The sequence below is a fragment of the Pan troglodytes genome, chromosome 12 (genome assembly GCF_028858775.2).
Source record: "Pan troglodytes isolate AG18354 chromosome 12, NHGRI_mPanTro3-v2.0_pri, whole genome shotgun sequence".
NCBI lineage: Eukaryota > Metazoa > Chordata > Mammalia > Primates > Hominidae > Pan > Pan troglodytes.
Window position 1 is genome coordinate 119304031 of NC_072410.2, and position 24344 is coordinate 119328374.

At 47.3% G+C, this 24344-nt stretch overlaps 1 protein-coding gene and 1 long non-coding RNA gene across 18 annotated transcripts in view; one reads left to right on the plus strand and one right to left on the minus strand.

Annotated features, from left to right (window-relative positions):
• Positions 1 to 10742, plus strand: part of RNASEH1 (ribonuclease H1) — a 28167-nt gene extending 17425 nt beyond the window's left edge. For 5 of the 17 annotated variants that reach the window (XR_008542980.2, XR_010149010.1, XR_010149008.1 and 2 more), the window contains one exon: positions 2617 to 4252. Coding sequence is in view for 2 of the 17 variants with exons in the window: in XM_054677412.2 (XP_054533387.1) it covers positions 2617 to 2724 (108 nt within the window). In the remaining 15 variants the exon portion in view is untranslated. Of the gene's footprint in view, positions 1 to 2616; positions 4253 to 5836; positions 6025 to 6418 lie in introns of those variants that run through there. The other 12 variants (XR_008542933.2, XR_008543023.2, XR_010149011.1 and 9 more) reach the window with 8 other exon arrangements.
• Positions 10743 to 20061: 9319 nt separating this feature from the next.
• Positions 20062 to 24296, minus strand: LOC107972068 (uncharacterized). The gene is made up of 2 exons (XR_001714864.4): positions 24203 to 24296; positions 20062 to 21252 (listed from the first exon to the last, which is right to left on the minus strand). It is a non-coding gene; the product is annotated as an uncharacterized LOC107972068 (long non-coding RNA).
• Between the last annotated feature and the right edge of the window lie 48 nt (positions 24297 to 24344).

Here is a 24344-nt window from a genome sequence, read left to right on the forward strand (position 1 = left end):
AGGACGATGGCATGGAATATCCATCCCGTAATCACTCACTTGTTTTATTCCTCTTTAGCATTTAGCATTTTAAAAAAATACTAATAGCATAGCATTAATTGTGATGATGAAAACAGCACTGTGTCTACATTGTCAGAAAAATCGCTCCTTTTTACCACCATTGACTCATTTCTATGTGTTCAGGTCTCATAACCAGTCTATAGTCAGTGTCATCTTGGGGACAGTATTCCTTGAGTTTCTGATGTTGAATTCAGTTTTGCTGGATACGAAATTCTTGGCCCAGATTTTCTTTGAGTATCTTGTTTTATTCTGTTTTCTTCCAGCATAAAGTGATGCATGAAAAGCCTGATGAATCTTGTTTTCTTCCCCTGACAGTCATATGCTGTTTTTCCTTAGATGCCCAAAGGATTTTTTCCTTTTTCAGTCAAGTCGGCCGTTTTATTCGAATGTGTCATGTGTTGGTATTGGTTGTCCTGGTCCATATTTGCAAGTGTATGGTGTGCTCTTTCTGTGTGTACTTCACATCTGTTATTTTAAGATTTGCTTGAACTGGAGTTTAGTGTTACATTTTTCTTGCTTTGGCTTTTTTCTGTGGGGATCCCTGTTATCTGTATGTTGAAATCTAAATTGGCTGTTCTCAGTGTTTGCCACTGTCTCTTGAATCTCTTTTATCTCTTTCTTTGTTTCTTTTTGAGTTTTAAAAGTTGTTATTGTACCACTTTTGTTTTGTTTCGTTATTTAAAATAGGAACGGTGTCTCACTGTGTTGCCCAGGCTGGTCTTAAACTCCTGGCCTCAAGCCATCCTCCTTCCTTAGCCTCCCAAAGTGCTGGGATTACAGGTGTGAGCCACCAAAGCCAGCCCCACCTTGCTTTTTAAAATAGCTCTGTTGAGGTGTAACTGACAGGTAATGAACTGCACATAGGTGAAGTGACCGATGCATTTGCCTGTGAAGCTGTCGCCAGAACATGTCCATCACCACCAACAGCAGTTTCACACCCCGGTCTAAACCGTCCCTCGTGTCCTCCATGTTCAGGCAACCACTGGTCTGCTCTCTCTCACTAAAGGTTAATTTATATATTCTAGAATTTTATCTGAGTGGAATCGCAGAGCAAGTACTGTGGGGGGAGGTGCTTCTTCTACTCAGCATAATTATTTTGGCATTCACCCATTTTGTGTACATCAATAATCCACATTTTGTATTGCATGGATATACCACAGTTTATTTATTTACCTGTTGACCTATATTTCGATTATTTCCAATTTCTAAATAAAAATAAAGCAAATAAAGCTGCCGTGAACATTTATATCCTCGTCTTTGTCTTCTGTTTCTCTTGGGTAAATGCCTTGGAATGGAATGCTTGATCATATGGCAGGTGTGTGCTCTTTCTTTCTTTTTTTTTTTTTTTTGGAGATGGAGCCTCACTCTGTCACCCAGGCTGGAGTGCAGTGGCGTGATCTTGGCTCACTGCAAGCTCTGCCTCCCGGGTTCACACCATTCTCCTGCCTCAGCCTCCCGAGTAGCTGGGACTACAGGTGCCCGCCACTACACCCGGCTAATTTTTTTGTATTTTTAGTAGAGATGGGGTTTCACTGTGTTAGTCAGGATGGTCTCAATCTCCTGACCTTGTGATCCGCCTGCCTCGGCCTCCCAAAGTGCTGGGATTACAGTGTGAGCCCAGCCAGCAGGTGTGTGCTTTTTAAGAAACTGTGAAACTTTTCCAAGTGTGAACTTTACACTTTACATTCCCTCCAGTCAGGCAGGAGAGTTCCAGTTCACTCCACATCCTTGTCAACATTTGTCACCTCATTCTGTTACAAATGTCCATAAGTTTTTTGGTTTTGCTGTTTAGTAGTTCTGTTTTTAGGTGGGGATTTGAGAAGATTCAAAAAGCATGCTCCTGCTGCTGCCTCTGTCTTCTGAGAATCTGTGATTTAAAAAAAAAAAAATTGAACCAGAATTGGAAATAGATAAAAAGTTGTGCCTTTAGAAACTTTACGGTCTGTGGGATTTTCACAACACAAATGATGTTGGCTGGGCGCAGTGGCTCACGCCTGTAGTCCCAGCACTTTGGGAAGCTGAAGCAAGTGGATCACGAGGTCAGGAGTTCAAGACCAGCCTGACCAAGATGGTAAAACCCCATCTCTACTAAAAATACAAAAATTACCCAGGTGCGGTGGCAGGTGCCTGTAATCCCAGCTACTCGGGAGGCTGAGGCAGGAGAATTGCTTGAACCCAGGCGGCAGAGGTTGCAGTGAGCCAAGATTGTGCCACTGCACTCCAGCCTGGGCAATAGAGTGAGACTCTGTCTCAAAACAAAAAACAAAAGTGATGTCAGTACAGCAGAAAGTGCATGAAGCCGGAGAGAAGGAAAGGTCCAACCACTTTTAAAGAGGAATCTTAAATTTTTAGGGGGCAATTTTTTTTTTTTATTAAAAGAAAATATATTACTGAGAATAAAAAAATCAGCTGCATTTTTTATATCTTTAGAAACTTAACAATGATATATAATTGCATCTTCATCAGCTCCAAATCAAAATATTTGAGTGACTGTCATATCAGATTGTGCTACATATTGTGGAATATATAAGCTTTCAACTGGTGCTTCTTTAATAGGATGTTCGTGCCGCACAAATAGAGGCCGTTGAAGAAATGTTCTTTGTGCAGAACTCCCCTCCTGGTGTCTGCCGGTACTGGAGCGTCACGGTGTCACCCCATTGCTGAAGCCTGAAGGTAGCCACTCTGCCATCTTGTAGGACAGGCACAAAAGTGCACGAAGCCGGAGGTCAAACAAAACGAGAAAGAAAAAGCCCTCCTGGCTGGTGGACAGCTTGGGTAACTGTAAATAGGAACCAGTGAAAGCTGCACTCCTGATTCAGGTGATGTTCATTTCAAGTTGAGCAAGTCTGGGCCGCAGATGCTGTGTCTGAAAAGGAGGACCTCGGGGTGGATTTCTGGTCTTTTTCCTAATTCTAATATTCTAGTAGTTCTGGAGCAAGAAGGAATAGGTCACTCAACTAAAGCCCCTTTTTTACTAACGTGATGAGCCGACATTCAGAACTCAGTAAGAGGATGTCATCAGAACAAAACACGTAGCAATGATCGTGGTGGTCATGGTTCCTCAGTTCGTAAACACTCAGGAGTAACATGGGGAGGGTCGGCTGCATCTGCCTGCATTGTGTCTCCTGGCACACAGAAGGCGTTGACTATGCTGGCCAGCTCGTTCAAGCAGCTTTGGTTCTTAATTGCCCATTGAGAGACAGGAATTGGCACAAGGTGACTCTGATATTGTGTTGACATAAGTATTTGTCAAAGAACAACTTTCATCAAAATACGCCCTCAAATTAAGATTCTTTGGTGATATGGGAAGCCGCCAGTATACGGTGGTAGGGTTTTGGACAAAGACAAATATGAATGAAGTGGGAAACAGGGCAAGTGGACCGCTGTCTCTGCCCACAGCTGACAGAGATGTTCTCTAAACCTAAATATGCACAGATTCGTGTATATTAAAAGCAGTACCTCAACAGTAAACAAGGGTCTTTAACCTAGGATTTAACATCCAGCAACCATGAAAGAAGACTACGTATAAATAAAAAAGTTTTGAAGAGCCATAAGCAAAAACAAACTAGGAAAAGAAGTTGCAACTCATATCACAAAGGACTAATTTCCCTAATATATAAGAACTAGAAATTGAAAAAAAACTAACAACTCAGAAGAATGGATTGGCCAAATTGTTTACAGAAAAAGAAATACTCCTGGCCCTTTAGGAATGAAAAGATGCTTGGCTTCACTCACGAGAGAATGCAAATTAAAACACCAAGACATCATTTCTCTGTATGATATTAGCAACAGTGCACATGTTGCTGAGGCTGCCTGGAAACTTGTGCTCAGCTGTGTTGGTGCTGAGTGCAGATGGGCACCACTCAACACCAGACAGAGGTGTGGCCCACTCTCAGAATTACAAATGCTTTGATGTTTAATCCACCAGTCCCCACTCTGCAGATTGTATGCTGTAGATACACCTTGCACACATAAAAATAAAAGATGACCAGGTTTTTAATATCAGAGAACTGGAAACAATACTGGGACCTGAAGCGGCCGTGGAATAAACAGCGTTAGAGTGACAGACCCCATAAGTACCCACAGACCAGAAGGCGCTCTGGGCGCTGTTAAGTGGAAAAAGGAAAGTACTGATTCATGTTACAGCAGGCTGCCTTTTGTGTCAAAGAGGATAAATAAAAATTCACAAACAGTGAAGTATTACTCTATTACACTGGGAATGGGGAGAGGATGCTGTGGGTGGGAACAGGGCGGTAATGAGACTTGCTGGTGTGTGCGTCTTTGTATGCTATCTTTTTATCTTTTATATATATATTATATATATTTTTTTGAGATGGAGTTTTGCTCTTGTTGCTCGGGCTGGAGTGCAGTGGTGCCATCTCGACTCAGTGCAACCTCTGCGTCCTGGGTTCAAACAATTCTCCTGCCTCGGCCTCCAGAGTAGCTGGGACTACAAGGTGCCCAACACCACGCCCGGCTACTTTTTTTTGTATTTTTAGTAGAGGCAGGGTTTCACCATGTTGGCCAGGCTGGTCTCCAACTCCCGAGCTCATGTGATCCACCCGCCTCGGCCTCCCAAAGTGCTGGGATTACAGGTGTGAGCCACTGTGCCCAGCCTGTATGCTATCTTAAAAAACAAACTGTTTTAAGACAGAGTTTCGCTCTTGTTGGCCAGGCTGGAGTGCGATGGTGCGATCTCAACTCACCGCAACCTCCGCCTCCGGGGTTCAAGCAATTCTCCTGCCTCAGCCTCCCGAGTAGCTGGGATTACAGGCATGCACCACCACGCCCAGCTAATTTTGTATTTTTAGTAGAGATGGGGTTTCTCCATGTTGATCAAGCTAGTCGCGAACTTCTGACCTCAGGTGATCTGCCTGCCTTGGCCTCCCAAAGTGCTGGGATTACAGGCATGAGCCAGCGTGCCCAGCCAAAAAGATTTTCTTTAATCTTTTTTTTTTTTTTCTTCTGAGACACGGTCTTGCTCTGTCACCTAGGCTGGAGTACAGTGGTGCTGTCAAAGCTTACTGCAGCCTCCACCTCCTGAGCTCAAGTGATACTCCAGCCTCAGCCTCCTGAGTAGCTGGGACTACAAGTGTGTGCCACCATGCCCAGCTAATTTTTATTTTTGTTAGAGCTGGGGTCTCACTACGTTGTCCAGGCTGGTCTTCAACTTCTGGGCTCAAGCAATTCTCCAGCCTCGGCCTCCCAACACGCTGGGGTTAGAGCCATGAGCCACTGTGCCTAGCCTTTTTATATGTTACCCTAATCTTTGAATCATGTTGTAATACCTGTTAATAACTATTTGATAAAAAATATTCGAAAGGTCTGCCTTCAAAGAGGGCAGGTAAAGGGCATGGGTGCTGTGGGACTCTGACCAGCAGAAACCCCAGTGGCCAGGTGGACACATGCTTAGCTGAGGTGTTCAGATCCCACCCCAGTCTCTGCAGCTCCCATCTGCTCTGTGAAACACTGTGACACGGCACCGTGTGTGTATCTGAGATTCGTATAATATGTAGTGTGCTCCTTTTAGGTAGACAACATGCTTTAACCTAACATTTTGAAACCCAGAGGAAAATTTACGGGGATCACATTTATGAACTGAATGGATCCCCCAAAATTCATGTTAAACCCCTAATCCCTGGTGTGGCTATTTGGAGAGGGGCCTCTAAGGAGGTACTGGGGTTAAGGTTATAAGGGTGGGGAGGCCCTGACCCGATGGGATGGGTGTCCCTATGAGGAGAGACCCCAGAGTGCTCGTGCTCCCTCCTGCCTGCAGGGGCACTCTCCCGGGACAGGCCACACACCAGCCTCTGCGAGCCAGGAAGGAGCCTCCCCAGAAACGGAACCAGCGGGAACCTTGACCTGAGACTTGCAGCCTCCAGAACTGTGAGAAAATAGATTTCTGTTGTTTCAAGCCCCCGAGCCTGTGGTATTCTGTCCCAGCAGCCTGAGCAGGCTGAAATGGTAGGTTGGGATGCTTGGTAAAGAAAAAAAGGAAATCATTGTTAAGGGTGTGAAGAGGCATTATTCAAGGGCCCACTCCAGTGAGGTTTTGCAGTAAAGGAGAGAGATGGGGCTCAAATTGGAGTACAGGGATGGGTGGGAGCTGACAGCCCCGGAGCAGGGGCGGGGCCTGTGGACAGAAATTCCTAAATGGAAACGTCAGGAGTCAGGGTGGGTTTCCCCAAGCAGGCTCAGCAGGATTTGCTCAAACGGAGCCCAAGGTCAGAGCCTGGTCCACGAGGGGACTCGGAGGGGTGGACTCAAGCTTGGTCCCGGAGGGGAGGGGACTCGGAGGGGTGGACGCAAGCTTGGTCCGGGAAGGTCTTTGTCAAGGCCCATTTGTTTTATTTTACAGGGAGGAAACTGCAGCCGAGTCAGCTCCTCCGACTCTAGGCCGACTGTTCTTCACTGTATGACATGTGACTCACCAGATAAAGCCACACACGTCATTCTTTTAAAATTCTCTACTCTGTGAGTGCAATGAAATTAGTATTTTTCCACAAGTCCTTTCCTTTCTCTGATGTGTAAAGTAAGAGGCAGAGAGATCCTGCTCTAGTCTCTGGGCCCTCCCTCTGCTGGCAATGTTCTTTTTCTGTTTTAACCATCTGAGCAGCACACGACCCCCCTGTCTTGGGGCAGTGACGGGTCTGTGGTCAGTGCAGGACCTGGTGCTGGCTCTCTCGTGGCCAGGACCGACAGTGGTCATGCCTGGACCCCGCTGTGTGTCCTGCCCTGTTCAGTTTGCCAGAACAAGCTTTTGGTTCCATTTTCAACACCTCTCTAGTCTGATCAGCCCTGACCTCCACTGCAGGCTGCGTCCTTCCCTGCCTGTACTAGTGCAGAGCTCCTGGTGGGTTCGCACCTTCTCCCCCAGCTCCTCCCTCTCCAGGTAGCAGCCAGGATGGCACTTTCAAACCATGTCAGATCACGTTGCTGCTGTGCTCAGGACCCTCCCATGACTTCCTTGTCCCTCAGAATAAAATGCAGATTCCTCCCCCACACCCACAGGTGTCCCCCTGTCCCCACCCCACACCTCACCTGCACTTGCCAACTCCAGCCATGCGGCTCTTACTGACCTTCCTCAATGTGCTGGGAACCTCCTGCCTCAGGGGCTTTGCTGTTCCACTGCCTGGGCTTTACTCAGATGGAACTTTCTTTGTAAAAATTATTGATTTCTAAAATTATGGTAAAATATACATAACATAAAGTTAACATCTTAACTTTTTTTTTTTTTTTTTTTTAGACAGGATAGTCTCACTCTATCACGCAGGCTGGAGTGCAGTGGTGCAATCACAGCTCACTGCAGCCTCTGCCTCCTGGGTTCAAGTGATTCTCTTGCCTCAGCCTCCCAAGTAGCTGGGGACTAGAGGCACACACCACCACGCCTGGCTTTTTAATTTTTTTTTAATTTTTAGTAGAGACACGGTTTTGCCATGTTGGTCAGGCTGGTCTCAAACTCCTGATCTCAGGTGATCCGCCTGCCTCACCGTCCCCAAGTGCTGGGCTTACAGGTGTGAACCACTGCGGCCAGCCCATCTTAGCCATTTTTAAGTGTGCAGTTCAGTGGCATTAGGTACACTCACACTGCTGTACAACCATCAGTACCCTCCATCTCCAGAACTTCACATCTTCCCAGACTGAAGCTCTGTTTGTGTTGGACACGGACTCCCCAGCCCGCTTCCCCAGCCCCTGGCAGCACTGTTCTGCTTTCCATCTCTATGAATGTGACTCCTCTGGGGACCCCGTATAAATGGAATCGTGCAGGATTTGGCCTTTTGGGCCTGGCTTATTTCACTGACCCTAATGTCCTCAAGGTTCCTCCACATGGTAGCAGGTGTGAGAATTCCCTTCCTTCTAAGGCTGAAGAATGCTCCATTGTGTGGATGTGGCACAGGATTTTTTCCGTGCCACTTCACCAGCCGGAGACCTCCATGGCCGCCGGCGCCCCTGCCCGGCCTCACTCGGCCCAAGGATCACTGCTGGAGGTACTCTGCACATTCGGCCCAGTGAGCTGTGCTCGGCTTGCACCCCGGCCCAGATCCCACGCTTGCCACAGGATCCGCGCTCAGCCGGCGGTTGGGCCGGGCATGCCGCAACCTGCTTCTGCCTTGGGCACCGGTGTCTGGATGAGGGGAACGTGGTGGCACCCAAAACTCAGAGACACCAGGAACCGCAGAGCCCCAAGGGTGTCACAGCTCAACCGTTCCCACCACCTGTGACTTGGCGAGCAGGGCGTGCTACAGCCCTGGTTCAGGGAGTCTGACGTCTGGGCTCTCGGGAAGCGCCACAGCTCTAGTTCATTCCTGCTGCCCGCAACTTCAGCAAACGGGTGTGTGGCAGCCAGCAGTTTCTTCTCTTCCACTGCTCAGCAAGCAGGAGGGAGGGTTACAGTGTTACAGCCTTTTTTCACACCCACTGTTCTGCAGGTCCCAAGTTCTTGTCCCACATCCAGAAGAATAAGGTTATGCAGACAACCGGAGAGTGAGCAGGGCAGAAAAAACTTACTGCAGGACGGAACAGCTCCCAGTGTTGAGGGGCCCTGAGAGTGGGCAGCCACTACCTGAAGGCGAGTAGTCTCTACCCAAAGGTGGTAGTCCCTGCCGTGTGGCTGAGTCCAGGGTTTTTATGGGCTCAGAAAGGGGGAGTGTGTGCTGATTGGCCCATGGGCGGGCCTAGAAAAAAATCACCATTTGATTGGCTAAAAGGTCGTGGACTTAACCTGGAACTGGCAGCCTGGTTTTCCAGCTTCAGGCTGTCTTTGGCTTGAAGGTCGGGTTTCACTGGGGACCTGCCCCAGTCTGCCTAGGAATCTGTCTTCTGCTACTATCAGAGGGACCACGCTTCGCTTATCCAGTCGTCATTCACGGACCCTGCATTGTCTCTGCCTCTTGGGCTTTGTGAAGAACGCTACTGTGAACAGGGGAGTCCCCCTGCCTGTTTGGGTCCCTGCTTTCCATTTCTTTGGGAGGTATGTGGAGAGGAGATTGCGGGGTCATGTGGTCATTCTGTTTGGCCCTCGGAGGAGCAGGCATCCTGTTTTCCACAGCAGCTCTGCCATCAAATGGCACTTTCTTAGTGACACCCCCCGTATCTCTCACCATAAATGTCTCTCCCCGTAAACATTGCAACTCCTGGCTCACTTTCCTTCTCCTGTAACTTGTCACTGTGGAACTCTCAGGTGTGCCTGAGCCGACTCGCAGCAGCCCAGGAAGGCCAGCAGTGAGGCCCCTTCCCCGCTCCGTGGTCAGTGCCTTCACACAGGGAGTTTGGAGGTGGCTGTAGTGGAGGACTCACACCGCAGAAATCAGCCAGTGCTGCAGGTCAGGGGCCGCCATCCCCCAGAGCTGCTGTGAGACATCGACCAGCACATCAGTGGGCTGCTTTCTGCTGGTTTTATTTGCATGTATTTTGGTCTGTTTCCCTACCTAGAAAATAAACTCCCTGTGGCAGAAGTTTTATCTCTCTGCTCCCTTCTTGGTTCCCAGCTCTTGGAACAGAACCAGACTTCTGGCCGGGGCTCAGTCAGTGCTTGCAAGATGTTTGTTGGCACCAGGCTGTGCCAGGAGAGGTGAGCTCTGAGAGGGCAGTGTGAGGAAGGAGCAAGCCTCGCGGCTCTCTTTGGAGAAAAGGCCCGGGTGACATTTTATGCGTCCTTTCCCTTCCCCTAAGGCAGCACGATCAGCTTCTCTGTGGGCACAGAGGCCTGGGTTCTCGCCTCGCTCTGCCCGAAGGGCGAGCAGCTCCATCAGTCCTGTCTGCGCGGGAGAGCGCCTCCATGCCCCTTAGTGCGGTGCCTCCCAGCCTTTATAATGTCAGGGCATGGCTAGAAAATACGATTTCTACAGCACATCGGGGCCAAATGGAGGGCGTTGTTGGGTGCATCTCTTTGGGTCTCAGTGAACACTTCCACTAAATTCTTTACATGCAATCATGCACTGCATAGCAACATTTCTGTCGATGCACTGCATATACAACAGGGGCCTCGTCAGATGATGATACCGTGTTTTTGCTGTAACTTTCCTATGCTTAGATACACAAATCCTTACCATTGTGTGACAGTTGCCTGCAGGATTCAGAGCAGTGACCTGCTGTACAGGTTTATAGCCCAGAAGCCATAGGCTGTGCCACGTGGCCCAGGTGTGTAGTGGGCTGTACCATCTAGGGGTGTGAAATCACCTAAGGACACCTTCCTTAGAACCTATCCCCGTCAAGGGATGCGAGGCTGAGTAACGGGGCCCCTTGGGAGTTCAGCACTCAGCATGTTTCAGTGAGTGACTGAAATAATGAACGTTCTGATCGGGCCCTCTCTGGCTGGCACCTGTGAACCACTCGCTTTGTACCCATTATTTCTTGTTCCCACAGCATCATTATAAACTGCTGATCTACTGTTTCTTTGTCAAACGGGAGGAGATAACATAAAGGTCATAAGAAATGTTTGCAGACGGAGTGAATGCCTTGAAAGTGCTGCGACCAGGTGCTGACATCCGGAGGTCTGGCTGCTCGAAGTGTTAGCTGACACGGAAGACACACGGACTTTCCCTCCATTCCCCAAAACTCCCCCTCCCTGACTCGTCAGCTGCATAAAAACCCTCTCCTTATCTCTTTGTCAAGGGGATTTGAGAAATCTTGCTGTCTTGTCTTCTTGCTTTGGCCAAATGGAATAAACCTTTGTCTCCAGACACCTGTGTCGCAGTGTTCGGCCTCAGCTATACAGCAGGTACATGAACCTGGTATTTGGGCTTCTACAACAACTGTACTTATAGCAGAAATAAAGTACAAAGTGTTAGGGAAGACCAAAGACCACAGGTAGAAAACTTGTGTACAACTTCCAAATAAACACTCTTCAAAACATTTAATGACCAGCTTCTGGAAACATAACTTTTTCCTGTCAGGTTTATAATTAAAATAGCTGTAGACTTCCCAACCGCAGCTTTTTAATGATGATCTCTTGAAATTCTTTTTGGCCTCACGTTGTCATCCAGGCTGGAGTGCAGTGGAGCAGTCATGGCTCACTGCAGCCTTGAACTCCTGGGCTCAAGCAATCCTCCCACCTCGGCCTCTTGGGTAGCTGGAACTACAGGTGTGTACCACCACGCCTAGCTAATTTTTAAATTTTTTGTAAAGGCAGGGTCTCTCTATGTTGCCCAGGCTGGTCCTAACACCTGGGCTCACGCAATCATGGGGAGCTAGAAAATCCTGTCTTTGGAAGAGTGTCCCTGAGTTTTGCACGGACTCAAAAGGAACAGAGCCGCTGTATCCAAATTTCTGCAAATACTGGAAGCACAGGGTGGCAGCAAAGTTTTGGGGCATATTAAGTTTGTTCCAACTTAATTTGCTTTTTAATGCAATTATTAAGGCTGTTAGAAACTGTTCTTGTTTATACGGAAAAGCCACTGTTTTGTAACAATACCTGCTTACTCTCCCACTGTGTCTTAACACTTCTGTTAATTTCCTTGAGTTTTCCAGGTATGCAATCCCATCATCTGCTAATAATAATACTCTCATTCCTTCTTCCCCATCCTACTAATAATAATACTCTCATTCCTTCTTCCCCATACTACTACTAATACTCTCATTCCTTTTCCCCCTCCTTCTAATAATAATACTCTCATTCCTTCTTCCCCATACTACTACTAATACTCTCATTCCTTCTTCCCCCTCCTACTAATACTCTCATTCCTTCTTCCCCCTCCTACTAATAATACTCTCATTCCTTCTTCCCCATACTACTATTAATACTCTCATTCCTTTTCTCCCTCCTTCTAATAATACTCTCATTCCTTCTTCCCCCTCCTAATAATACTCTCATTCCTTCTTCCCCCTCCTACTACTAATACTCTCATTCCTTCTTCCCCCTCCTACTACTAATACTCTCATTCCTTCTTCCCCCTCCTACTAATAATACTCTCATTCCTTCTTCCCCATACTATTAATACTCTCATTCCTTTTCTCCCTCCTTCTAATAATACTCTCATTCCTTCTTCCCCCTCCTACTAATAATACTCTCATTCCTTCTTCCCCCTCCTACTACTAATACTCTCATTCCTTCTTCCCCCTCCTACTACTAATAATACTCTCATTCCTTCTTCCCCCTCCTACTAATAATACTCTCATTCCTTCTTCCCCATACTACTATTAATACTCTCATTCCTTTTCTCCCTCCTTCTAATAATACTCTCATTCCTTCTTCCCCCTCCTACTAATAATACTCTCATTCCTTCTTCCCCGTCCTACTAATAATAATACTCTCATTCCTTCTTCCCCATACTACTACTAATAATACTCTCATTCCTTCTTCCCCATACTACTACTAATACTCTCATTCCTTCTTCCCCATACTACTACTAATACTCTCATTCCTTTTCCCCCTCCTAATAATACTCATTCCTTCTTCCCCGTACTACTACTAATACTCTCATTCCTTCTTCCCCATACTACTACTACTCTCATTCCTTCTTCCCCATACTACTACTAATACTGTCATTCCTTCTTCCCCATACTAATAATAATAGTCTCATTCCTTCTTCCCCGTACTACTACTAATAATACTCTCATTCCTTCTTCCCCATACTACTACTAATAATACTCTCATTCCTTCTTCCCCGTACTACTACTAATAATACTCTCATTCCTTCTTCCCCATACTACTACTAATACTCTCATTCCTTCTTCCCCGTACTACTAATACTCTCATTCCTTCTTCCCCGTACTACTACTAATAATACTCTCATTCCTTCTTCCCCATACTACTACTAATACTCTCATTCCTTCTTCCCCGTCCTACTAATACTCTCATTCCTTCTTCCCCGTACTACTACTAATAATACTCTCATTCCTTCTTCCCCATACTACTACTAATACTCTCATTCCTTCTTCCCCGTCCTACTAATAATACTCTCATTCCTTCTTCCCCATACTACTACTAATAATACTCTCATTCCTTCTTCCCCGTACTACTACTAATACACTCATTCCTTCTTCCCCGTCCTACTAATAATAATACTCTCATTCCTTCTTCCCCGTACTACTACTAATAATACTCTCATTCCTTCTTCCCCATACTACTACTAATAATACTCTCATTCCTTCTTCCCCATACTACTACTAATAATACTCTCATTCCTTCTTCCCCATACTACTACTAATACTCTCATTCCTTTTCCCCTCCTTCTAATAATACTCTCATTCTTCCCCATACTACTACTAATAATACTCTCATTCCTTCTTCCCCATACTACTACTAATACTCTCATTCCTTCTTCCCCGTCCTACTAATAATAATACTCTCATTCCTTCTTCCCCATACTACTACTAATAATACTCTCATTCCTTCTTCCCCATACTACTACTAATACTCTCATTCCTTCTTCCCCCTCCTACTAATACTCTCATTCCTTCTTCCCCGTCCTACTAATAATAATACTCTCATTCCTTCTTCCCCATACTACTACTAATAATACTCTCATTCCTTCTTCCCCATACTACTACTAATACTCTCATTCCTTCTTCCCCCTCCTACTAATAATACTCTCATTCCTTCTTCCCCGTCCTACTAATAATACTACTCTCATTCCTTCTTCCCCATACTACTACTGATACTCTCATTCCTTCTTCCCCGTCCTACTAATACTCTCATTCCTTCTTCCCCATACTAGTACTAATACTCTCATTCCTTCTTCTCCATACTACTACTAATACTCTCATTCCTTCTTCCCCATACTACTAATACTCTCATTCCTTCTTCCCCGTACTACTACTACTAATACTCTCATTCCTTCTTCCCCACACTGTGTCGCTTACACAGTCTCACATCTCATGGCCTCATCTAGCACTCCCTCAACATTTTCCATTCCGGTGATAAATTGGTAGTGAGTGTCTCCAAGCTAAGCACCATCAGTTAGTTGTGTTTCTGGCCTTTAGGAAAAGGGATTCCTTGCATTTCAGCAGAAAATGGTGCCTGCCTAAGCCCTGCTGTGAGCCGGGGTCATTTGCAGTGTGGACCACCCAGTCCAGGGCGGGGGCCCTTCCTGTGGCTCACTGCAATGGTGGCAACAGGGCCGGGCCAGGGCACAGCAGTGGACTGACAGGGCTGGAGGGAGAGAATGGGTGCCCGTTCAGAGATCGCTGGCGTTGTGTCCCAGGGCACCATACACAGAGGAGTGCAGGCAGGTGAGATGGGAGACAGAGGGCAGGGGCAGTGAAGGGCGATGCTTTGCCCTGGGTGATCCTGAGGCTGGCAGGGTGGCCAGTGCCGCCAGGCCCAGAGCTTTGCCCCGCGTGAGGCACACAGAATGGGGGCCTTTTGCGCACATCACGAGACTGCTTCAGAGTTTCAGGTGTCTTGAAATGTCTATCAGATAGGGACATGCGGGTCCCACTGGAGATTTTAGTACTTATTTCTTCCTTCCACAATTTGTACAGTAACAGTCATGGCAAACAACTACATACATGTGGTGGTGATGTGGTGGTGGTTGTTGGCCCAGGCTGGAGTGCAGCGGCGCGATCACGGCGCTCCGCGGCCTGGACCTCCTGGGCTGGGGCGATCCTCCCACCTCTGCCTCCTGAGCGGCTGGGACCATAGGTTCAAGCTACAAATCCAGCTTCTGCATTTTAAATTCAGAAAATTAGTTGCTTCAGGCTAAATTAAAGAAGATAAGCCAAGTTTCGTGCGCATATGTATTTTGTGGGATATTCACTTGTTCCAGCACCGTTCGTTGTTGAAGCTAACGTGATGTTAAAACTACGTATTTTTAAATAAGTATCGATTCACGGGCAGGTGCAGAAAAAGTACAAGGAGGCCCTGGGTCTCCTTCACACACTTCCCCCCAGGACAGTGTCTTGCACAGGTATAGATAGGTGCGTTTTAAAATTTATCTTAAGTAAATAATAAAAGTGGATAAAACATGAACAAGAATGTTTTTGAAACATTATTTATAAAAGTCACAAACAGCAAAAATCTAAAAAGCAACAATAGAAGTGCATTTACATAAACGACAGCTTCGTGTTGCAGTGGAGTCCTGCGGGTCATTAGGAAGTGATGTCCACGTGTGGCCATGTGGCTCTTGGCTCTCAACGTGTTAGAAATCAACATATGGCCGGGCGAGTTTCCCCGACAAGGCCGTTTAGAGCTGCGCCCGGGAAGGTGGGCACGAGGGAGGTGGCACAGGGGAGGGGGGTCGCAGGCTCCCCAGGGGCGTGCACTGCAGTCTCCAGGAGGGCGACGCGCAGAGCTCCCCAGTGTGGTGAATGCCCCTGCGCGTGTGGGCAGAGTGCAGGGCATGCGCACAAAGGAAGGGTCACGCTAGCGCACGCGTGATGGTCAGGGAGCAGCGCGCAGGCCTCAGCGGGGATCTTAGTGTGATGAGAGGCCAGGGTCTAGGCGTCACTCTGCGGGCGGGCGGCGTTTCTCAGTGTGACACACCCCCTGAGGTGGCCCGTGAGGTGGAGCAGCCAGGCCCGGCTTTGGCATCGGGCTGCTGTGCCCGACACCCGAGAGAGCGCGCAGGCAGCGCGGCTGGAGACGCGTTCACTCTCGGTCCTCCCCAGAGGCTCAAGATGAGGGTGGGATCCCCGCGGGCTGAGGAGCGCTCGGCCAGGAGCTCAGCAGACGGTTCCGGACTCTGCGCTGCCGCCCACCAGCCTCCCACCGCCTCGGCCCACAAGCTCCCCAGACGCAGACGGCTCCTCCAGCACCTGTGCAGACGCAAGGGCGCGCGCACACACACACACACAACACACCACACACAACACACAATTCACCACACACACCACCATACACAACACACCACACACAACACACAATTCACCACACACCAGACAACACACACCACCATACACAACACACCACACACAACACACAATTCACCACACACCAGACAACACACACCATACACACCACACAACACATACCACACAGCACACACACCACACACAACACACAACACACACAACATACCACACACACCACAGACAACACACACAAACACATAACACACCATACACACCACACACCACACAAACACATCACACACCACACAACACACATACTACACACAACAGACCACACACCATAGACAACACAAACACAACACACCATACACAACACACAACACACACAGCACATACACCACAGCACACACACCACACACACCATAGACAACACACACAACACATACCACACATCACACCACACACCACATACAACACACAACACACACCATACACACATCACACACACCACACATACAACACACCATACCATAAACACACCACACAACATACCATACATACACCACACACACCACACATCACACCATACACTACAGATACCACATACACACACCACACTACACATATACATCACACTATACCACACACACCCCACACAACACACTACACACACACCACAGAGTACACCACACCCACGTCACACACACCACACACGCCATACACCACACTTACCACACAACACACACAACACACCATACCATACACACTCCACCATACACACACCACACACATTCAACACACAACATACTATACACATACCACATACACCAGGCATTACACACACCACACACCACAGTATACACACACATCACACACACCACAGACACACATCACACACACACAACATACACACACCACACACATTCAACACACAACATACTATACACATACCATATACAACAGGCATTACACCACACACACCACAGACACACATCACACACAGCACACAACATACACACACCATACCATAGGCACACACCACTGCCCTCATACAACACACCATACACACACCACACACCAGCAACCCCCCTTCCACACACACAGCACTGTGCTCCCACCCTGTGCCACGCTCTCTGCCCCACCCTGTGTGATTTTTCTCTTTTGAGGGGGTGGTAGGGGGGCGCCCTGCAGACTGGGGGAAGAGTGCAGGCTGGGTGGGGGAGGGGTGCCTCTGAGCCCTGCGCCCTCCCTGTGTCCCGGGACGCCAAGCTCCGGAGTCAGGGTGTGTGGAGCCCATGCTGCCAGCCTGCTGGTGATGACTCGGCCAAGGAGCGTGGAGCCACCTCTCTGACTCCTAAAGCGACTCGAGTCGTTCGCCCTTCTTGGGTTTTTGCTTCTCTGCCTTGGCCTTCCCAGCCCCCAACATTGGTGTTCACCGAAGAATGTTCTATGGAACATTTTCAGAGTTAGTAGATGCCTCTGCCCTAAGAGCCAACAGTTGTGTTACCTGAAACAGTGTCTTCATCGCAAGCCTTCCCACTGCCCAGGACGGAGCTAGGACCGGGTTTTCTCACTTTTTTTTTTTTAACCTCAAAACCCTTTTTGCTAATCACCTCACAACTTAGGTGACATGAGACACATTTTGGGAAACGTTGTGGGGGCAGTGTGACCTTGAAGATGATGACAAACGCAGAATGAGATACCCTGGAATGGACGTGTGGTTAGATTTCATCCTGGGGGCACGGAGGTCTGGCATAATTCACTGACATGCTGTAAACCAGCCTGCATTTTCTCCCAGGAAAAAACCCTCCATCTTTACTTCAAAGAAGATGTATGAAGATCAAGAGAAATGTTTTCCTTTTAATTAGTTTCAACCACATTTTGCTGACTGTGTCCTCCAGGCAGCTGTTTCTGAATATGCTGCTGCTTTCTGAAGAAATCTATATACCCACACTCCCTTTTTTCAATTAAGACATTTTACATGCACAGATGGGTTGCTTGTTGATTTATAGAGAACACAACTTTTTTTATTATTATTATCATTTTTTGAGATGGAGTCATGGTCTATCACCCAGGCTGGAGTGAAATGACATGATCTCGGCTCACTGCAACCTCTGCCTCCCGGGTTCAAGCGATTCTCCTGCCTCAGCCTCCCGAGTAGCTGGGACTACAGGTGCCCACCACCATTCCCAGCTAATTTTTGTATTTTTAGTAGAGATGGGGTTTCACCATGTTGGCCAGGCTGATCTCAAACTCCTGACCTCAGGTGATCCATCTGCCTCAGCCTCTTAAAGTGTTGGCATTACAGGCGTGAGCCACGGCGCCCGGCCTATAGATAACATAAGTTTTTTAAAATTGAAAATTTTCAAAAAATTTGAAATACACAAGAGAATGGTTTGATGACCATCCAAATACCTCTGTCACCTACCTTCAATAATTATCAACACTTGCTACCCTAATTTGGAACGGTATTCTGGAAGTGGTTTTTTTTCATGTGCAGTACTAGGCGTGACTCTGATACAGGAATCTATTACAGTCTCCTGTCATTTTAGGTATCATCTGTGAACCTGCCTGGCTTCCTTGACTTGTAGGGTCTGGGACAGTCTCACTGGTTGTCATTACACAGGTCTTATTGTTAACCCCAGGCTTATTTATAGAGACACCCTTGCTTTCACTGCAAACATACTATATTCTTAGCTGTTAGCTGTCAACTGCTCCTGAAACAACCCTTTTTACCCAGGCGCTCCTCCGCAGCTTCTAGCCATCCACCCGTCTTCCATTATTTATCATACCCCTGGTCCCTTACTGTTTTCTCTATTTCCCAGCAAGCCCTCCAGGCTGTTCCATTTAGAAGACATTAAGTCAGTTTTGGCCCTCCCAGGAAGAGTGGTGTAGACTCAGCCTCCTCCACAGAATGGTGTCTGCCCTGGCAGCACTCAGACTGGGTTCAGCAGGGAACAGCCAGGAGGGTATGAAACCTGAAGTCGTGGCATTGAGAGCAGCTTTGCTTGTCTCTTTCATTTGCAAGCTGTTGGAAACACTCACCAGTAGGACACCTTGGCAGCTTAGTATTTGTCATGGACGTCTGGCCTGTTGGTCTGCCCTTCCACCGCCCCTCTCCCTGACCAATCGTGGGGCTGAAGGACTGCCAGGCAGAGCACCTCCCAGACTGGGCACCCGGCCAGGCCCAGGGTAGTGGAGTCTGCACCTCGGGCTCCCAGAGAGATCTAAAGGGCTTGCAGTCTGGAATCTCCCATGAGACTGGATATCCAATCATTACATAACAGAGCTCTTTTGCCTTGAATTGCAAGCAAGTGCAGTCTTAGAGCTACTGGCGGCTGTTTCCTGACCCATGCAGAGAGCTCTTTTTAGTAGCTGAGTATTCAGACAATGCACAGAGAAAAGAGGGTTGAGATAGGGAGGAGAGAGAGAAAGAGAGAAGGAGAGACAGAGGGAGGAAGAGAGACAGGAGGGAGAAAAGGGGGCAGAAAGAGGAAGAGAGAAAAGAGAGGGAGAGAAGAGAAGGAAAGCTAAGTGAAGAGAGAGACACACACATATGGAGAAGATAGAGACAAAGAGACAGAGACAGAGCTGTTAACATACTTTCAGCCCTGAATCCAGCCATGCCCAAGGTGCGTTCTGCTCTAACCCTTCTCATTTATGTGATCCAACATATCTTTGTTCCCGTTTGTTTGCTTAGGTAACTTGGACTTTTCTTTTCTTTTTTTGAGATGGAGTCTCACTCTGTCGCCCAGGCTGGAGTGCAGTGGCGCAATCTTGGCTCACTGCACCCTTCACCTCCCGGGTTCAAGTGACTCTCCTGCCTCAGCCTCTTGAATAGCTGGGATTACAGGTGTGCACCACCATACCCAGGGTTTCACCATGTTGGTCAGGCTGGTCTCGAACTCCTGACCTTGCGACCTGCCTGCCTCAGCCTCCCAAAGTGCTGGGATTACAGGCATGAGCCACCGCGCCTGGCCAACTTGTTGGATTTCTGTCACCTGCAACCTAAAGTACCCTGAACAAAAAAGATGAGAGCTGTGATTCTTACAGTATGGGGATGTTTGAAGTCAAAACTATTTCTCTCACAATGCCAGGATGACATGTACCTTCTTCTCTGTGTTGAGCACTGCCCTCATGGTGCAAAGTCAGTGATGGGCTCAGCTCTCTGTGCCCAAGAGAGCCACGCCATGGTACACACTGTACCAGCAGTCATTGTGTTTTTCACACACCTGCACTGAAACAACAGAAACAAAAACAAACCCCTGCTTCTCTTAAGAATGTCTTTAATGAAGCTGTAAAAATGACTGGTTTTATTAAATTTTGACCTTTGAGTAGACATCTTTCTAACATTCTCTGTGACAAATTGGGAAGTACACAGGAAGCATTTCTGCTGAATAGCTGAGTATGACTCAGGGAAATATTTTGGTTATCCCAAGCTCAAAGTTCCTCCCCTATAACGCAACCCACTGAAGATGCAGGTATCATCCCTTTTCAAGTTCCCTTGGTGGGGACTGGCGTTCAGCAACCTGTGCAAAAATGCAGACACTGTGGCCCCTGCTACCGCTGTTGCTCCTGAGTAATAGGCTATGTTTTATCTCTGAGCCGATAATCTCATGTCTTCTGTTAACACCCATGAATCTGGGACAGGCTAATTTCTTAGCTTGCAGAGGGTAAACATCTCCGACTCTTGGCAGTTCTTTCCACAGGCCAGAAGTAAAGTACACTTGATCATCAGATAAAAATTAACTATTATTAATAGTGCACAGCATGCATTGGCAAACTCCAGGCTATGAGCCAGATTCAGTCTGCTGCCTGTTTTTGTATGTTCCATGAACTAAGAATGGTTTTTATGCTGTAATGTGGTTGTTGTATAAGTACCTACATACTATCCTCAATTTTGACTCGATCTACAAAACCTAAACGATTTACTATCTGGCCTTTTCCAGAGAAAACTTGCTGCCCCTGTCTATAGAGCCTTATCTGCGTTCCACATTCCAGCAGTTTGGATTTTCCTGTTCTTCTGTGGCTCTACTGTATCCCTACATGGTTTGTTAACGCGCCCCTGGGTTGGGAGCATATCACAAAGCCCAGACGGGTAACAGTCTGTGCAGGTCTGCGGCGATGGCGACCATCTGTCTTTCAAAACATCTAAACAGATTCTTCCCAAGTGTCTTACATCGGGGTGATACATTCTGGTCATGAAACATATTTTTGGGCTGCTGCTGGCTATTCTTCTGGAAGAGACAGTTCAAGTTCCAAAGATTCCCCTTCAAAGGAGGAATCCCATGGGCCGGCAATGTCCGTATGAAGTAATGAGTGCTGTTCTCATCTGATTCTGCCCGCTTGAACTCCTGCCAGCAGCAAGTGCTGGGCTGCCTTGGCAATTCCTCAGAGCCTCTCCATCATCTTGCTTTTCTAAAGTATGTTTTTTATGGCATAAAACTGTTTCCCCCATACCTAATAGGAAAAAAGGAACAGCTACTGAAGACGGAGGCTGACAAATGGTAGATACACAACGGTGTGGGGCTGCTGCAGCCTGGGGGTGGGAGTGGAACCGGAAGCACTCTTCCAATTTCAAGATGAAGTTTATTCTACGATGGGATGAAACCCACATCATTACTTCTTGTACTCGATTTTAGCAGTTATGTGTACAGGCTGTTGGGCTGGGCTCCCCAAGCTCAAATACCAGCTTTGTCACTTCTGGTTGTGTGACCATAAGTTACTTCACCTGTTTGTGTCCTAGTTGTCTCATTTGTTTTTAAGTGATATGGGGTCTTGCTGTGTTGCCCAGACTGGTCTCAAACTCCTGGGCTCAAGCAGTCCTCCTGCCTCAGCCTCCCATGTCTCATCTTTAAAATGTGGATAATAAGTCATACCAACTTCACAGTGTAATCATGAGGAGTAAAAATAATAATATGCATCAAATCTTTAAAATGTTACCCAGCACACACTACTATTATTGTCACAATTACTATTTTCTTTTTAATAAAAATATTTTTTGTAGAGATGGGGTCTTGCTGTGTTGCCCAGGCTGATCTGGAACTCCTGGCCTCAAGTGATCCTCCCACCTTGGCCTCCCAAAGTGTTGGGATTACAGGCATGAGCCACAGCACCCAGCCTAGTACTACTATTTTCTAGGAAATGAGAAGCATTAGATATGAGATAGGAGTGCAATTACAGTAAGACAGTAAAGAGTATTTGGAGTGTTCCTCATCCTATCCCTTCATTCAACAAACTTTTAAAAAAATTGTCTACTATGTACCAAGCACTGAAGGACTAATAAGACACATTCTCTGACCTCAAGGTATATGCGGCACTCAGCAATACAGACAAATCCATTCATTCAGCAAGTACCAAACAACACATGGAGTGGTCAGTCCTTTGGTGAAAAGACATTAAGTCAACATGTCCTTACAAACTCTAAGCTAGCACCATGGCAGGGTTTCACACGGAGAGCCCATCTAGTTGTCTAGGGAGTGGTCAGAGAAGGCTTCTCTAAGAAAGGGATAGTTACGCTGAAATTAGAATTTTGTACAGGAGAAAAGTACTTGGAGGAAGGAAGAGCATTTTCAGTGGAAAAACTGCATGGGTGAAGGGCCCAAAGGAAGGAGGAGCATATGACTCAAATACACTGAAAGGCCAAAGTATCTGGAGGACAGAGAACAAGAAAGGAGGGCGATGGGCTGTGAGGTGGTCAGGCCGAGGCTATAGAAAGGAGGGTTGAAGCAGAAAAGGGGCTTGACTGGATTCCATGTTTTTTTGTTTGTTTGTTTGTTTTTTGAGACAGAGTCTTGCTCTGTCACCCAGGCTACAGTGCAGTGGTACAATCTCAACTCACTGCAACTTCAGACTCCCAGGCTCAAGCAATCCTCCTGTCTCAGCCTGCAGAGTAGCTGGGACTAGCGGTGCAAACCACCACGGCCAGCTAATTTTTGTATTTTTAGTAGAGACGGGGTTTCACCATGTTGCCTCGGCTGGTCAAGTGATCTACCCTCTTTGGGCTCCCGAAGTGCTGGAATTACAGGCGTGAGCCACAGTGCCTGGCATCTGGCTCCTATTTTTAAAAGGTCACTCTGGGTGCTGTGCATAGAACGGATTGCACTGGGGCAAAAACGGAAGCGGTGTGAGGAGGGGGAATTTCAGTAGTCAATTCCATCAGGCAAGAAAAGACCGCGGAAAGAGTTGGGCTGGAGAGAAGTGCATGGGTTTGCGGTGTGTTTCGAAGGTCAAAGCAACATGACTTGCTGATAGATTGGATTGGAGCTTGAGGGTGAGGAAAAGCAAAACTGAGAGTACACCTAGATTTTTTTATTAAGCCACTGGGCAGTCAGTGCTGCCGTTCACTGAGACGGGAAAGGTTAGGGAGAAGCATGTTTGGGGGTGTGTGTGGGGAATCAGTTGTTTTGGCCATGTTAGGTTTGACACACTTATTAGCCATGTATGTGACAACACCAACTGGATACTCAAGCCTGAGGTTCTGGAATGAGGTCCAGGTTGGAGATGTGGCTGTAGGAGCCGGCAGCACAGCATGGAAAGTCGCCTGGAGTGAGTGGATAGGAACAGGACGAGGAGAGTCTGGAACCCTCCACTAACCAGTGGTTAGAGGAGCAGGAGCTAGGAGGGGCCTGGGAAGGAGCAGCCAAGATGCCCTCATGAAAGAAAATGAGAAAATGTTTCAAGAAGGGCGCGGGCAACTGTGATGAATGTTGCTGGTAAGAACAGAAGTGCCATGATTGGATCTGGCAATATGGCAGTCATTAGCAGTTCCCCAGTGGTGAGAAGCGAAGCCTTATTGCAGTGGCTTAAGGAGAAAATGCGAGGTGCGAGATTGCCATTAGACTCTTGCATGAAGGTTTGTCATGAATGCTGCAGAAAAATGGGCAATGGCGTCTAAGGTGTGTTCTTGAAGGATGAGTAGAAACTGGTCAAGTGAAGAGGTGGAGAGGTAGGCTCTCTAAGGAGGATGTATTTGCAAAGCCATTAGAGCAAGGGAACAGAAATGAAATAAGTGTGTATTTTTCTTGCAATATTTCTGGAAGTTCAAGAGTCAATTGCATGCATTGGGGTTGTGCTCTTACAGCAGTCTCATTTAAATCCTGTCTGCTTTATCATTATTTGTTAAAGAGACTGAGGGAATGGCTGAGATAATCTGATCTTTTTCAACTGGTTGGTTTGAAAAGACATCTAGGATGGTCAAGCGGCTGGACTTTATTAGCTACACTGAAAAATTCAGAATGGGATAGGGGAAGCTTGTTTTTATTCTAAGACTAGCATATTACAGTGTACGGGGAAGGGAGAAACGATGAAAAGAGGAAACAAGAGGAAGTTTAAAAAGTACAGGGTAGCACTGCAGAATGCCGACACTGCAAAAGTCTGGCGAGCGGGGAGGTGGAGGACAATGTCTCACCTGGGATCCGAGCTGTGAAGTCTCAACTGTGCCCATATGGACTGCATGAGCTTAACAAAATCCTTCTTCTTTTCTTTTTTTTTTTTTGCATTTGCTTTCCATGCTCTAAACACGTTTAACGTCTTTTGCCTCACAAGATTGC